Consider the following 15,519-nt stretch of genomic DNA (forward strand, 5'->3'; position numbering starts at 1 on the left):
ATTGATAGGGAGGATAACAGTAAAAGTAAGATATTCTAATGCGTGGAAATAAAGGACAGGCTACTTTCTACAGGAGTGTTCCTCGCTAGATTTCTACATGAGCTGCGAAACCTCCAATGAGCCTAAGATGCGTTGTTATTGAAGGGTGGAACTGAGGCTGCTCCCAGCACTTACACAGTCTCTGATGCCGCTTGGGCTTCCTCTAACATCATCCTCTCATCATCCCCTTGCTTCTCCCTTGAGATTTATATGAGGCCCTTTGAATACTGTACTAAGGAAAGCTGTTAATTAAATAGATACTGGAGAATTAAATAAGGAACATAATAATATTTAAAAGCTAAAGCTAACTAGGGTTTATATAAATAATTTAAGCTTTTAAAAATAGTAAGAATTTTAAATACTTTTACTAATACTTTATAATATTTAAAAAACTATAAATATTATAATTATACAAGTAAGTAATTAAATAATAAATATTATAATATTTTAATTAAAACTACCCAAGGTACTTAAGTATTATTAAAATATTACAGTACTTTTTTATTAAATTAAGTAATCTTTATTATTAGCTAACACGCCCCCTTAACACCTACTTACTTTTAAATTAATTAAAAATGTAAGGCCTATTATACTGTATATAGCCCTTTTATAAGACTTAAAAATATCCGCGGATAGCTTTGCTCGTGGATAGCTAAATTAGTTTTTAGGTACTAACTTAGTATATATTAAGAATATTTAGCCTTTGCAAGGCTAAAAATTTAAACCTTAGTATTAATTTTAATATTTTTATTTTTACTAAAAATTATTATTTATAAACCTTTTTTTAGGTATATTATACTTTATTATATTATTTATAAATTTTTAAGGCTAAAAACCTTATAATTTTAATACTTATTAATATATTTACTTTATTAAGGGTAACCTATACTTATATTATAAGTTACTTAAATATTTTTATAATAATTAAAAGTAATCTTTTATAAAATTATTTAAAAAAAATTTATTTACCTTTTATAAGTAAACCTATTTATAGTTATAAAAAAAATTTAAAAAATAGTAATCTAAACTTTAATATATTTTTATAAAAAAAATAATAATTAAAATTATTTGCGGGTAATTAAAAAAATACTTATTTATTTAAAAAACTTAGCTTAAATAAGCTATATTTACAAGCCATGTAAATTAAAAAGGTTAAAAAAGTAAAATAACTTATTTATAAAATTTATAAAAAGCTTTTAAAAAAGTAATTTATTAATAGGTTTTATAAATAATTTTATTTTTTTATAAAAAAAATTACTTATCTTGCGGCTGTCTAGTAAAAAAAAGTAATATAAAATTATTACTTATAATAACTATTATACCTTTATAAAAAAATAAATATATTTAAAAAAGTAAATAACTTTTTATAAAAAAAGGTATTAAAATTTATAATACTTTATTTAAATTTGATTTTATAAAAATAATAAGCTATAAAGGTAAAATTCCTAGAATATTTAACTTAAAATACCTTTTATAATTTTTTTAAATAATTAAAAAACCCTGCAGACTAACTATATATAGTATAAAGTAAGGTATTATATATAACTTTTAATAAGGGCAAGTTAAATTATATATACTTATAATAATAAAGGGAGTAATAATTAAAATTAGGTAATTAAAAGGGTAATATAAATATAATTTTTTTATAAATATTTTTTAAATTTTATTTATTTATAATAAAGCAAAAGGTCTATAAATAGCTATATTTTTTAAGAATATTTATAAAATTAATTTCCCTAGTTACTAAATTTTACTTAAATCTTTCCCTTTTATAAGATATACCAAGCATTAATTTAAAGTTTATAAAAGCTAATTTCTTATAAAATAAGTATAAAGGGTTTTTATAAAAAATAGGTAATTATAAAATAAAAAAACCTGCCTTTATAAAAAATAAAAATAAAAAAAAGCCTTAATATTATTATTATAAAAAAATTAGGTATATTAAGCTAAAATGCCTAAAGCTTGTAAAAAAAGTAAAAAAAGTAAAAAATAAAAAGTAATATAAAAACCTTATAATAGTAGCAGCTATTATTAGTAAATAATTTTAATTAAATATAAATTAAGTTATTATAAAATAATTATTTTTATTTATAAAAATTATATTATTTAATAAAGTAATTATAAACTATAGGCCCTTGTAAACTATAAAAGTATTATAAATATAATTTTTTTACTTTTTATAAAATAAGTAAAATAAAAAATTTTATTATATTAAATTTTTATATAAGCTATTAATAACAGGTATATATAAAATAAAGGTATTATAAAGGTAAATATATACCTTTAGGATTTATATAAAATTTAAAAAATTTTTAGGTGCTTGTAGTAATATTATTCAATATAAAATAAGTAATATTAGGTATATTATAGCTAGAAATTTATAATTTATAAATAGTTTAGGCTATAAAAAAATTAACCTTTATAAAATAAAATTATTATATAAAGGGGGTTTTTATAAAAAAGTTTACTAAGGGTATATATAAAAAGTAAGTTAAGACTTTTTAAATTAGTATAATAAAAGTTAAATAAATTATATTAAGTAAAAAATTACTTAATTAATACTAGGATTTTATAAGGGTATTTTAAAAAAAAAGTTATAATAGCTCCTACCTTACTATAAAAAGGTTAACTTAAAAATTAAGGTTAAAAATAATAAAAAATTATTATTTAAACCTTTATATTACTACTCCCCGCAGGAAATAGTAATTATTTATAAATATATATAAATAATACTTATAAAAAGTTAGATTTAATTATTAAAGTTTTTTATAAGGGCGCCTTTACTATATATACTTAAAAAAAATAATAAAGTTTATATATATATAAACTTCCGCGGGCTAAATATTATATTTATAAAAAATTAATATTTCCTGCCTTTAATTAATAAAATAATTACAAGGCTAAGTAATGCTAAAATTTATATATAATTAAATTTTTATAATATATATAATTATATTTATATTATAGCTAGGGATAAATAAAAAATAGTATTTTATATAAAGTATAAGCTATTTAAGTACTTAATAATATTATTTAAACTTATTAATATACCTGTAATGTTTTAGGGCTTTATAAATTAAGTATTTTATAATTTATTAAATATTATAATTATAATATATATTAATAATATTATTATATTTTTACAGGATATAAAAAGTTATAAAAAATATATTTATAAAGTATTAAAAAAGCTTTATAAAACAGGCCTGTACTATAAGTAAAGTAAGTATATATTTATAATATAAAAAATTAACTTTTTAAAATATATTATTATACCTAATAAAGTTAAAATAAAAAAATTACATGTGGCTATAATTTAAAAGTAACTAATATTAAAAATAATGCGTGATATTTTTATATTTTTAGGCTTTATTAATTAATATTATAAGTTTATTTATGCCTACATGGTAATAATAATAATTTTTATAAATTTTTTAAAAAATTAAAAAATAGTCCCGCAAGAATAGCTAAAAATAAAGTATTAATTATAATATTAAAAGATTATAATATAATAAATTTTTTAAAAAAAAAGTTTAAAAAAATAATATAATTAAACTACTTTATAAAAAAGTTAGCCACGCAAGTAAAAATAAATACCTTTAAAAATAGTTTTTATAATATATTAACCTAATTATATTTTAAAAAAATATAAAAGCTTATAGCTTTTTTTTTTATAAAAGCTTATTTTAATAAAATATAATTATATTATTAGCAAGCAAGAGCTTCTAGCTATTATAAAATCCTTTTATAAATAAAAATATTATTTTTAAAATATATTATAAAAAATTAAGGTAATTATAAATTATAAGGCGCTAGTAGTATTTTAATTATTTATAAAAATACTTTTATAAATATAAATTTATTAGGCCTAGTTTTTAGCTAGGTTTTGGTTTTAAATTACTTATTATATAGGTAAATTAAACCCTGTGGATAAACCCTTATAAAAAATTAATTATATATAAAATAATTAATATAAAAAGAATTAAAAAGGTTATGTAAAGTAAGTAAAAAAAGTTACTTTAGTAATTAGGTATTATAAACATGTAAGGTGCCTATAATAATAAATTTATAAATATTAAAAGTATTAAAGTGCATGCTGCACGGGAAAACCTAAGTAATAATAATAAAGTTAAAAATTTATTACCTAAAACTATAAGTAAAAAATTTATTATTATTATTATTAAAAATAAAGAAATAAAAAAATTACTAGGTTAAAATAGGTAATAAATAATCAAGCCATGCATGGTTTATAGCTATTAAGGTTATAAATTATAATACTTTATTTAAAATAAAAATACCTTATAAAAAGGTAAAAAGGCTTTATAAAAAAAGGTTTATTTTATATAAATCTTTTATAAAAAATTATAAAAAGCTTATTAGCACTCCTAGAGTAAGGCCCTTTTATAAAAAAAGTTATAAATATTATTTATAAGTATAAATTTAAGCTAAAAAATCTTAATACATAAAAAATACTTTATAGTTATAAAAATAATAGCATGTAAATAATAACTTTTTATATATTTTTTTATAGTTATATATTTTTAATTATTATTAATTATAAATAAAGATTTTAGCAAAGCTATATAATGACCTATTTATAAAATACTTTATAAAAAAATATTAAAATTAGTTTAATAAAGGTTTTTTTAGCTAAAAATACAGGATTTTATAAAAAAATACTATAAGGTATATAAAATTTATTAAAAATTATAAGTATTATATAGTAAGTAACAAGGCTTATTTTAGCCTTTACTAGTACTTATAAAGCCTTAAAAATAAATTAATATAAACTTTATTATAAACTTACTTATAAATATTAAAATTAAAAACTTAAATAGCTCGCGGGAGGTGTATAATATTATATTAGTAATTATAAATAAAATAAGTAAAATAGCTTACTTTATTTTAATTAAAAAGTTAATTAAGGGTCACAAGCTAGCTTACCTAGTAATTTATAAAATATTTTATTTATATAAAGTACCCGCAAATATTATAATAAATTATAAAAGCATGTTTATAAAGGGGTTTTAATTAAACTTTATATATAATATTTTAATTAAGCACTTAATAAGTATTACATACTATTTATAAATAAATAATTAAATAAAATACTTAAATAATATTTTAAAGTAATTTTTATAAAAATATATTAATCTTTTATAAAATAATTAGGTTAATTATTTACTTTTTACAAAGTTTACTTATAATAATTTATAATAAGTATTTATTTATAATATATTATTTTATATAATATATAAAATAAATCCTAGAGTTATAATACTTAACTTAAAACTAGAAAATAAGGTATTTTATAAAGTATTAAATTAGGTAAAATATTTATAAAAAATTTAAAATATTATATAAAAAGGCATAAAAAATACCTAAGTAGCATAAGTAAAATACTTTAATAAAAAAAAGTAAAAAAGACCTTTATAAAGGGTAACTATATTTAGGTTAGTAATATTAATTAATTATAAATAACATTAAACTAAAAGCTAGACTAGCTATAAGCTAGTTTATATAAAATAATTAAATAAATAAGGTAAAATACTTATTATATAGCTTTATTACCAGGTTTTTATATATATAATATTTTTTATATATTTATACTTTATAAATATAAAAAAATAAAAAAAAATAAATACTTGTAAGTAATATAAAGCAAGATTTATAAATAAAAATTAAGCTAAGTATTATATAAAGGTAATATTAAGGCCGGGGATAAAAAATTTTAAATAGCTTTATATAAAATAGTTAGGGTATAATAAGGTATTAAAAAAACTAGTCCGCGGGCTAAGGCACTTATAAGTATATAAAAAGTATATAATAAAAAAAATAAAACCTAGTTTTTAAAAATAAAAAAAATAAAAAATAACTTTTATAGGCCTAAAAAAAACTAACTAATAATTAATAATATTATTATTTATAAACTAACTAAAACTACTAACCTTTTTTTATAATTACTAATATTTTTTATAAATTACTAATTAAACACGTGTGCCTTCTTGTGTATAAAAATAAAAATTAATATTTTATAAGTATAAAAAGCTTTAAAAATAATAGTAAGTAATTATTTATAGTTTTTAAGCTAATAATTATTTAGTACTAGTTTAAATTCTATATAAAAAAGTAAAAATACAAGTGGTATAAATAATTATTATATTTTTAATTAATACCCCTAAAAATATATTTTATAAAAGCAGGATAATTAAATAATTTTTTAAAAAAAATATTAATATATTTTATATACTTATAGCCTTATAAAGGTTTTTACCTAGTATATATTATAAAAATAGCCTTATAAGTTTATACATGTATAAAAATTTAAATTATATTAATAAAGCTATATTAATATACATGCCTTTATACTAGTATAAAAATTTAATATAATTTATAGTTAAATAATAACTTAGTACTATTATAAGGTAATAATTTTAATAAAATTAATAAGCTAGTAATTATAAATTTTTTTTTTAAATTAGTTATTATATTTTTAAAAAGTATTATAAATCAGGCTTGTGCTTAATTTATAATACTTACCTTACCTAAAGGTAAGGTATTTTATGCTGCCTTAATAAGTAGCCCTTTAGTAAAATAGGATATAATAATAAAAAGGTTACCTAGTAGCTATAAATAAGTTAGTAATAGTTTTATAAATAAGGATTTTATAAATAAGAATATATATAGGTAAAAAGTAAAAAAAACTTTACATATATTAATAAGCAAAAAACTTATAAATAAAAAGGTAAAAATACTTATTAAATACTATAATAATATAATAACCCTGGTAAGCTTTATATTAATACTATAAATATATATTATATAAAAAAAAACTAGTAAAAAAAGGTGGCTAAGTATTAAGTAAAACTTGCTTGTATTAACTAAGCCTGGACTAGATATTAAAATCTTAGCTAGTAATAAAAGGCAGGATATTAACTAGGCTAAAAGTAAAAATAAAAGCTATTTTATAAAATATTATTTATAAAAGTAAAAAAAAAATTATTTTTAAATTAACTATATATAAGTTAGCTATGCTTGCGGAATAAAATTTATAAAAATAAAGTTAAAATTTTATAAGGTAAAGTTAAAAGCTTGGGAGCAAAGTTAAGAGCTTGTAAGTAAGTAAAAATAAAAGCTTATAAATAAGTAAAAATAAAAGTTTATAAAAAAGTAAAAGCAAAACTTTATTTTTATAGGGATTTAAAGCTTATAAAATATATTTTTTAAAGCCTAGGAGTTTATAAAACTTTTTTATAAAATATAATAGCTAAGTAAGTAAATACTAGTATAAAAAAACATGTAAAATATATAAAGTACCTAATAAAAAGTAAGTAAAGGCAGGAAATTTAAAGTATATAAGCATGTATTATATAATATTACTTAAGGTATTAAAAATTTTACAGGTTATTTTAACTAGCAAGCTAGTAAAAAAAAAGGCTTATAAAATATATTTATATAATAGAAAAAATAAAAAAGGCTAATAAAAAAATATACTTATAAAAAGCAAGCAGCTTATAAATAAAAAAAGTTATAAAAAAAATTAAACAGGAGCTTTAATATTAAGCCTACTTAAAAAAAAGTATAAAATAATAATATTTTATAAATATTAAAGGTAACTATAACCTGTAAAAAGGCAAGAATATTATAAATATTAACTTTTTTATAAAAATTATAAAAAAAATAAATAAAAAAATTAGCTAAAAAAATAAGGTATAGCTAGTGCTTTTACATGGGCCTGGGATATTAAAATAATTATAAACTTTAAATAAATATACCTATAAAAAATAGGTAATACTTACAAGCATGCTTATATTTTATATAAGATTTTAATATTATTAAAAAAAGGCTTTATAAAATAAAACCTAACATGTTTAGAAAAGGTGCTAGCAAGATTTAGCTATATAAAAAAAAGTATAAGTAAAATATACTTTTTTTTACTATACATGGCAAGATTTTTTTTTTATTAAAGGTTTTTTATATACTAGCAGGGGTTTTTTAAGGGTATTTTATAAATTATATATTTTTATTTATTTACAAGGCCTTAAGGAACCAAGGCTATAAAAGGGGGGGGGGGTAATTATAAGACTTATTATATTATATATAGCCCTTTTATAAAACTTAAAAATATTTATAAATAACTTTACTTGTAAATAACTAAGTTAACCTTTAGGTATTAACTTAATATATATTAAAAATATTTAGCCTTTACAAGGCTAGAGATTTAAACCTTAATATTAATCTTAATATTTTTATTTATACTAAAAATTACTATTTATAAACCTTTTTTAGGTATATTACACCCTATTATACTATTCGCAAATCCCTAAGGCCAAGGACCTTATAAAAAATAAGGCTAAAAATATCTATTAAACCTAGTATTTTAATAAATTTTTAGTATTATTATTTAATAAGCACCTTTATAAGGCTATTTATAATTATTTAATTAATAAGGGTTTATTTAATATAAAGGTTTTTATACTAAACTTTTTGCCTAAGCTATAAATTATAAATATTAATATAGTAAAGTTTTAAGTAAAGTTATATATTAATATTTATTATTATATTAAATTAAAAGCTAGTATTAAAAATTAAATTATATAACTTTAAAAACTTTTTATTATTAGTAGGTTACTTTAAAGACCTTAATAAAAGTAAGTAACTTTATTTTAATAATAAAAATAATAACTAAGCACTGCTTTATAGCCTTTTATTTAATTAAATTTTTATATAGCTTATAAATATAGCCTATATTAAAAAATTAATTAAAGTAATTTATAAATATTATATTAAAGTATAACTTATAAATCTTATATTTCTTAATAAAAACCTTATTTTTAAAGTTATTTAAACTAAAGTATTTAAAAGTAAGAAAGCATGTATTATAAAAATAAAAAATAAATTAATTTATTATATATTAATAATAATTTATAAAACTAATAAAGTATTTTAATAAGTAGCTTATTATATAAAAATATTTAAATAAGTAAAAGTACTAATATATTTAATAAATTTAATTTTTAACCTTATTTTTTTAATATTTTTAAAAGTAGCTATATTAAAATTTAAATAAAGCTTGCTAGGTAATAAAAACAGGGTAAAAAGTAATTAAATTATAATATTTAAGTAAAATTAATTTATAATAACTTTAATATAAAAGTTTTAAAAAAGTTAAAGCTTGCACTAAGGCCTATTTTAAAAAATTTAAATTTTTAAAAATTATTTAGCTTTACTAAAATACTAAAGCTTATATTTTATTAATTTTTTTTTTAAAAGTAGCTATTATAAAGCGGCCTTACTTAATAAAAATGTTTATAAAAATAAAATTATTTATATATACTAAAAAAATTATTAATTTACTAGTAAAAAGGTATTTCTTTTTAAGTATTATAATAAAGCTAAATTTATATAAGGTAGTAGCTAAATTAAGTTACTAAAAATAAAAAAACCTTTTAAAGCTATAAATAATTTTAAAAACTTTTGAAGGCTTTTTTTCTTGCTTGCGGCTATTTAAAAATTAAAGGTATATAAATTTATTAAGGCCTATATTAAAAAAGGTATTAATAATATTATATTACCTTATATTTATATTAAAAAAAGTAATAAGTATTATAATAACTTAAAAAAAATAGGTAAAGGTTATAGCTACTTAATTATTTTTATAATTAATTAATTTAAAATTTTTATATATATAAATTTGAGCTTTAGCCTTAAAAAAGTAGTTATTTATATTAAACTTATATATAAATACTTATAATAAGGGGAGTAGCTTATTTAAACCTATATTTTATTTATTAACTACCTCCCATGCTCCTATTTTTTTTAAGTTTATTTAATTTAAAATTAATAACTTTAAAAAATATATTTTTTAAAAAATAATTTTTAAGATTTTTTTAATACTTGGAAGAAGGCAGTAATTTATTTTAATAAAAATATTTTTTTTTTAGGGTTTTAATAAAAAGTGGAAAAAATAAATTATATATAATTATAAAAAGTAAAATTAAAAATAATTATAGTAATAATATAGCTTATATAACTTATTAAAGTACCTAAATAAAACTTAAAGTTTTTTTAATTATTTTAAAACACTAGCTTTTATTTAGTTAACTATCTAAAAAAAATAATAGGTCTAATTCTTAATTTTTTACCTTTTTTTATATTTTTAATAATAAAATAAATAAGAGTTTAGGAGCAGGCTTGCTTTACTTTTTATAATAATTATTAACTAGTTAAGTTTAAAAATAAATTTCTTTAAGTTTAAGAGCATGTAACCTATTATAAAGGCTATAATAACTTATTAAAAAAACTAGTTAATATTAATTTTTATATAAAAATTTTATAATAATAACATTCTAAAATAAGATTTAAAGTAAAAAAAGGTAAAAAGCCCTTTAATAAATTAAAAATCTTATTTTTATTAAAATTAGGCCCAGGTATAACCTTATATTTAAAAATTTTTTATTTTTATTTTTTTTAATACTTTTATTTTTAAATATCTTTACTATTCTTGGCTTGCTTGTTATTAAAATACCCTTTTTTTTTTAAAAAAAAATTTAGTAAAGTTTAAATTTAAATTTATATTTTTAGTAATACAGCGGCAAGAGGGTAGTTTAAAAACCTTAATTAATAATTTAAAAAAATTAATTTAAATATTAATAGTAAAAAATAGTTTTTATAAATTATAAAGCCAAGATTTATTAAAAATAATATTTTTATAAGCTTTAATATATTAATTTTAAAAAAACTAAATTTATTAAATATTTAAGGCTTAATAACCTATAAAATATCTAAGTAAGGCACTTGGCTCTATCTTATAAAGGCCTTTTTTTTAAAAATTTTTTACTTAAAAAAATACCTAATAATTTAAATACCTAAAATACAAGGCTTCTTACTAGTAAGTTTTTTTTATAAAGTTATTTAATTAATAGCTTTAATAAAAATTTAATTATTAATATAAGCTATTATTTTTATAACCTAGGGCTATATATTAAGTAAAATATTTTTATATAAAACTATTATTTTAACTTTTTAAATTAAAATACCTTTATAGCGCTTGGCTATATTATTTTAAAATAAAAAGTATAAAGTAAACTAGTTTTAAAAAATACCTTTAAAGGCAGTAAAATTAAAAATATTATTACTAAAGGTAAGTTTATTATTATTAAATAGGAATTTAAAAGTAACTTTATGGTGGTTTTATATAAATTATATAAATTATTTAATAATATTTTTATAATTATTTTTAAGCTAGTAAGTATAGGCCTAGTATATTTTAAAAATTTATTATAAAAATAAATTACTTATTAATTTTTATTTATTACTAGCTTTATAAAAATAAAATTAGTATAAATATAAATAAATAGCTTGGTAACTAATTTTTTAAGCTATTTAAATATTTATTAAAAAGCTTAATTAACCTAGTAAGTATTATAATGCTTAAGTAATTAAAAATTAAAAATACTAATCTTTTTTATTATTATAAAAATACTTAAGTATTTTATTATTAATATATCCTAGGTACTAGTAAAAAGCTTTAAGATTTTTTTAAAGTTATACTTTTTAAGTTAAAGTTTTAACTTTTTATTAAGTTAGAGTATTAGCCTTTTCTAGCTTTAAAAAGCTTTTTTTTAGCTTTATTATTTAAAGGCCTAATAAATAATTTTTAAAATAAAAAACTAGTTTATTATTTTTAAGTATAAAAGTATTAAAATTTTAGGTATATTTAGCTTTTTAAAAAGGCCTTGCTATTATAATATTAAAATAAAATTTAAAAGTATATATAATTTTATATAATATAAATAATATAATCCCTTTATTAAATACTTTTAAATAAATAAAAACTAATTTATAGCCTTATATAGTTATAATTATATTTTTAGCTTAAATATTATTATTTTAAAAGTAATTTAAAAAGGTAAAATAACTAAAATTATTATAAATATAAATAAAAGTGCTAGTATTAAAAATAAAGGTATTTTAAAGTTTTAAATTACTTAAAATATTAAATACTAGGGCTGCTTTATAATATTTTTTAAAAATTATAAATTATATATTTTTTTAGTTATTTTACTAAGCTTTTTAATTTTTAATATTTTTTTTCCTATTTTTAAAAAGCTTAATATTCTTAACCTTTAACTTTTAAAGCTTTTTACTATATTTATTATTTCTTTTAAGTGCTTTATTAATGTTTTTTTTAAATCTTTATTTATTTTATAAGACTTTAAATAGCATGAATATATAAAGTTATAATAAAATTTTATAACATGCTTATATTTATAAAAATAAATTAATTTATTATTAATTAATGCCCAGGAAGGTTTATTAGTAAAAAATCTTTTAATATTTAAATTATTAGTAAAGGGCTAATTTAACTTTTTAGTAAGTATAGTAAAGGCTATTTTTTTTGTAAAGGTTTTAGTAAAGCTATTAGTAATAAAAAAATACTATTAAAACTTAAAAATAAAAATAAGATAATTAGTTTTACTAGGTTTTTTATAATTTAATTAATTTATATAATGCTTTGTATAAGCCATTAAATATTTATTAATAGCCTTTAAAAATATTATATTAATTATTTTATTATTAGCCTTAGGTTACTTAAGGCATAAATTTTTTTAATAAGCATGCTTGTAATTTTAAAGCTACTAAGTAACTTTTTTTTATTAAATTAATATAATAAGGGTAGTAATATAATTATTAAAAGCCTTAAATTTAATTTTAAAATTAATAAAAGTAAGTTATTACTTTAATTTAATAAAAACCTTTATAGTAAGCTTATTTTTAATAAGTTATTAAATAAAAAGTATAATTAACTTTTATATAATATTATTAATATTTTAAATTTTTAAAAAAAACATGCTTAGCATGGTTTTATTTTTAATTAAATATTTTAAATATTTTTTTATTAGCATTATTTTTAAAAAGTTAAAAAAGCTTAAAAAAGTTTAGTAAGTTACTTTTAAATTAAAATACTTTTAAACTTTTATAATAATTATAATATATAAAATATAGTTATACCATACTAGCTAGTTTTTTTTAAACTTTAAAAAAATTATTATATTTAAGGTACTAGTAGTAAAGCTTATAATAACTTTTAAATTAATAAATTAAGTATAAAAATTAAGATTTAATTAATATTTAACTTTTTAAGTGTAAATATAAAAAATAATTAATTATAAAAGGTTTTTATATAATAAAAGGGCTAGTACTTAAGAAATATAAATAACTTTAAAAAATTTAAAAAAAGTAAAAATTTAATAAACTAAATTATTAAGTAGTTTTCCAGGCTTATAATTATAAAACCCTTTAAATATTATATTAAAAAAGCTATTAATTAAATATTAAAAAATTAAATAAAAAATATAATAATATTTAAAAGCTAAAGCTAACTAGGGTTTATATAAATAATTTAAACTTTTAAAAATAATAAAAATTTTAAATACTTTTACTAATATTTTATAATATTTAAAAAACTATAAATATTATAATTATACAGGCAAGTAATTTAGTAATAGGTATTATAGTATTTTAATTAAGACTGCCTAAGGCGCCTAAGCGCTGTCAAAGCGCTGCAGCGCTTTCTTATCAAACTAAGCGATCTCCACCATTGGCTGACAATTTAACACATAGGGCTCCCATGCCCCACCGAGGACAGGTTGTGCCATAGGAAACGGTTGGCTTTGACTTGCTCCCGAGTGTTCAGCGGGCGCCAAACGATTGGCTATGGCGGCGATTTGGGTTAACATTGAACTGGGCTATGCACCGTCCACGGATCCAACAACCTTACACCCGCAGCCTCGCCATACCTAGCCCGCAGCTCCGCTGAACATTCCCTGCGTCCTTTTCTTTCATCCACGATTTCAGGAGCCCAGCACCAGGCGCCCTACAGCGAGTCTCTGCTACCACAACTGCGTCGAAATGAACCCACCTGCAAGAGCACTCTCGTATATTGCTAGTCTGTCGTCAAAACAAGTCCGGCAGTATATCCGAAAATATGGCGTTCAAGCCGTCCTCGCTGCGCAGCAGGCCTACGCTCAATGGAGAGACGGGCGGGCCTCCAAACAGAAAGAGCAAACCTACAAGAGCATCGAAGCCGCCATCCCAGAAATAATCGAGAGCGTCGAATCCAAGGAAATTCGTGTCGTTCCAGAGGCCTTCAACTCCTCCGCTCCATTCATCGCCAAGTTCCAGGGAGCAGCGCTCGTATCAATAGCGCTGGCGCTTCTGGACCTTTCGGCCGCCGTCAAACGGGTCGGCTCGAGCCTCGAGGCTATACAAAACGAGCTTGCGGTCGCCAACGTTGCGAGAATACAAGGCTGGGTGACGGACGGATTCGGCGCCCACGTGTATCGATTCGTTCGGAACGAGATGGCGCAGGCTAGGAATAACCAGGCTCAGGCTGGGGATAACAGCGGCGAGGAATCCCAGGGCGGGCAACAGGACTGCTTCTACGTCTGGCATCCAGATACAGATTGGTATCCTGTTTTCGAAAATATGAACGCGGCGAATCCACTCGGTCCTCAATTCGGCGGTTATCACCGTGACCTGCCGACTATTTGCATGCGGATGAGGACTGATCGGGAGACTCTTGTCCAGCAAGGACGGGGACCTCACGGGCGTACCGCTACATTCCATCTTCTTATCCCAGCTTACAAACCGCTCGTCGTTGACTATCCCATTACTTTCCATGAGGGTCTGCTTCCACTTACGATTACTGGGCAAAGACATCGTGAAGCAGACCTTGTCTGGTTGGATATTTGGCGCGCGGGGGAGCTGGAGGGATTGAATCTCAGATGCGTGGGTAACTTGCCACCAAGAGACAACATCTATGAACAGACGGCGCGTGTAAGCATCGTTGCTGGAAAGCTTGGCTTTATAGTATGTGCAGGTGCAGCGGCGGTTTTCCCTCCTTGCGCCCCTATAGCAATGCCTGCTGCAGCATCGTGCGGGACAGGAAGTAGTTTCGCGTCACTCGGTGCAATGATTGTCAGTATACTTTGCGCAAGGAAGGAGATTTGCATTCTAGGCAATCCGATTATGTTTACAGATGAGGCCTGAAGAACCATCCACACACTCGTGCGTTGCTGGTCAAGGGGCGTTGACGTTCTTGTTTGCTTCTGCATTATCTCTGCGTTCAAGCTTCTGTGGCTTAGGTACCTGGGTAGATACCAGCATATTCAGGCTTACATTTGCTTCAAATCTCTCTAACCACGCGTTGCCAAGTTCAATACTCAGAAGCTACTCACTACTTCCACGGCTGACAGCTCATTTGATAGTGGGTTGAACCATGCGGCTACACGGTATCAAGCGGCAATCATCACTTGAACATCCGCGAAACGCCTACCTAGATACTTGGACCAATCTTTGAATGATAGCTTATTCTCCCAGTCATGGACGGGCAGGGTAATCGTCATAAAAAGGGCGGCATTATCCGTTACACATCTCGGGAATTTCCCTGAGCCCTCAACAGGGTAGCGAGGCCCT

The 15,519-nt window shown here is 20.5% G+C and overlaps 1 protein-coding gene across 1 annotated transcript; it reads left to right on the forward strand.

Annotated features, from left to right (window-relative positions):
* Window positions 1-13,953: 13,953 nt before the first annotated feature.
* Window positions 13,954-15,093, forward strand: DSM5745_10182 (uncharacterized protein; the record flags this gene model as incomplete). Its single annotated transcript, XM_026752198.1, has 1 exon — window positions 13,954-15,093. One exon carries the CDS (start codon window positions 13,954-13,956, stop codon window positions 15,091-15,093), a length of 1,140 nt encoding a protein of 379 aa, XP_026599260.1.
* Window positions 15,094-15,519: the final 426 nt, after the last annotated feature.

The sequence above is a fragment of the Aspergillus mulundensis genome (genome assembly GCF_003369625.1).
Source record: "Aspergillus mulundensis strain DSM 5745 chromosome Unknown scaffold_14, whole genome shotgun sequence".
NCBI lineage: Eukaryota > Fungi > Ascomycota > Eurotiomycetes > Eurotiales > Aspergillaceae > Aspergillus > Aspergillus mulundensis.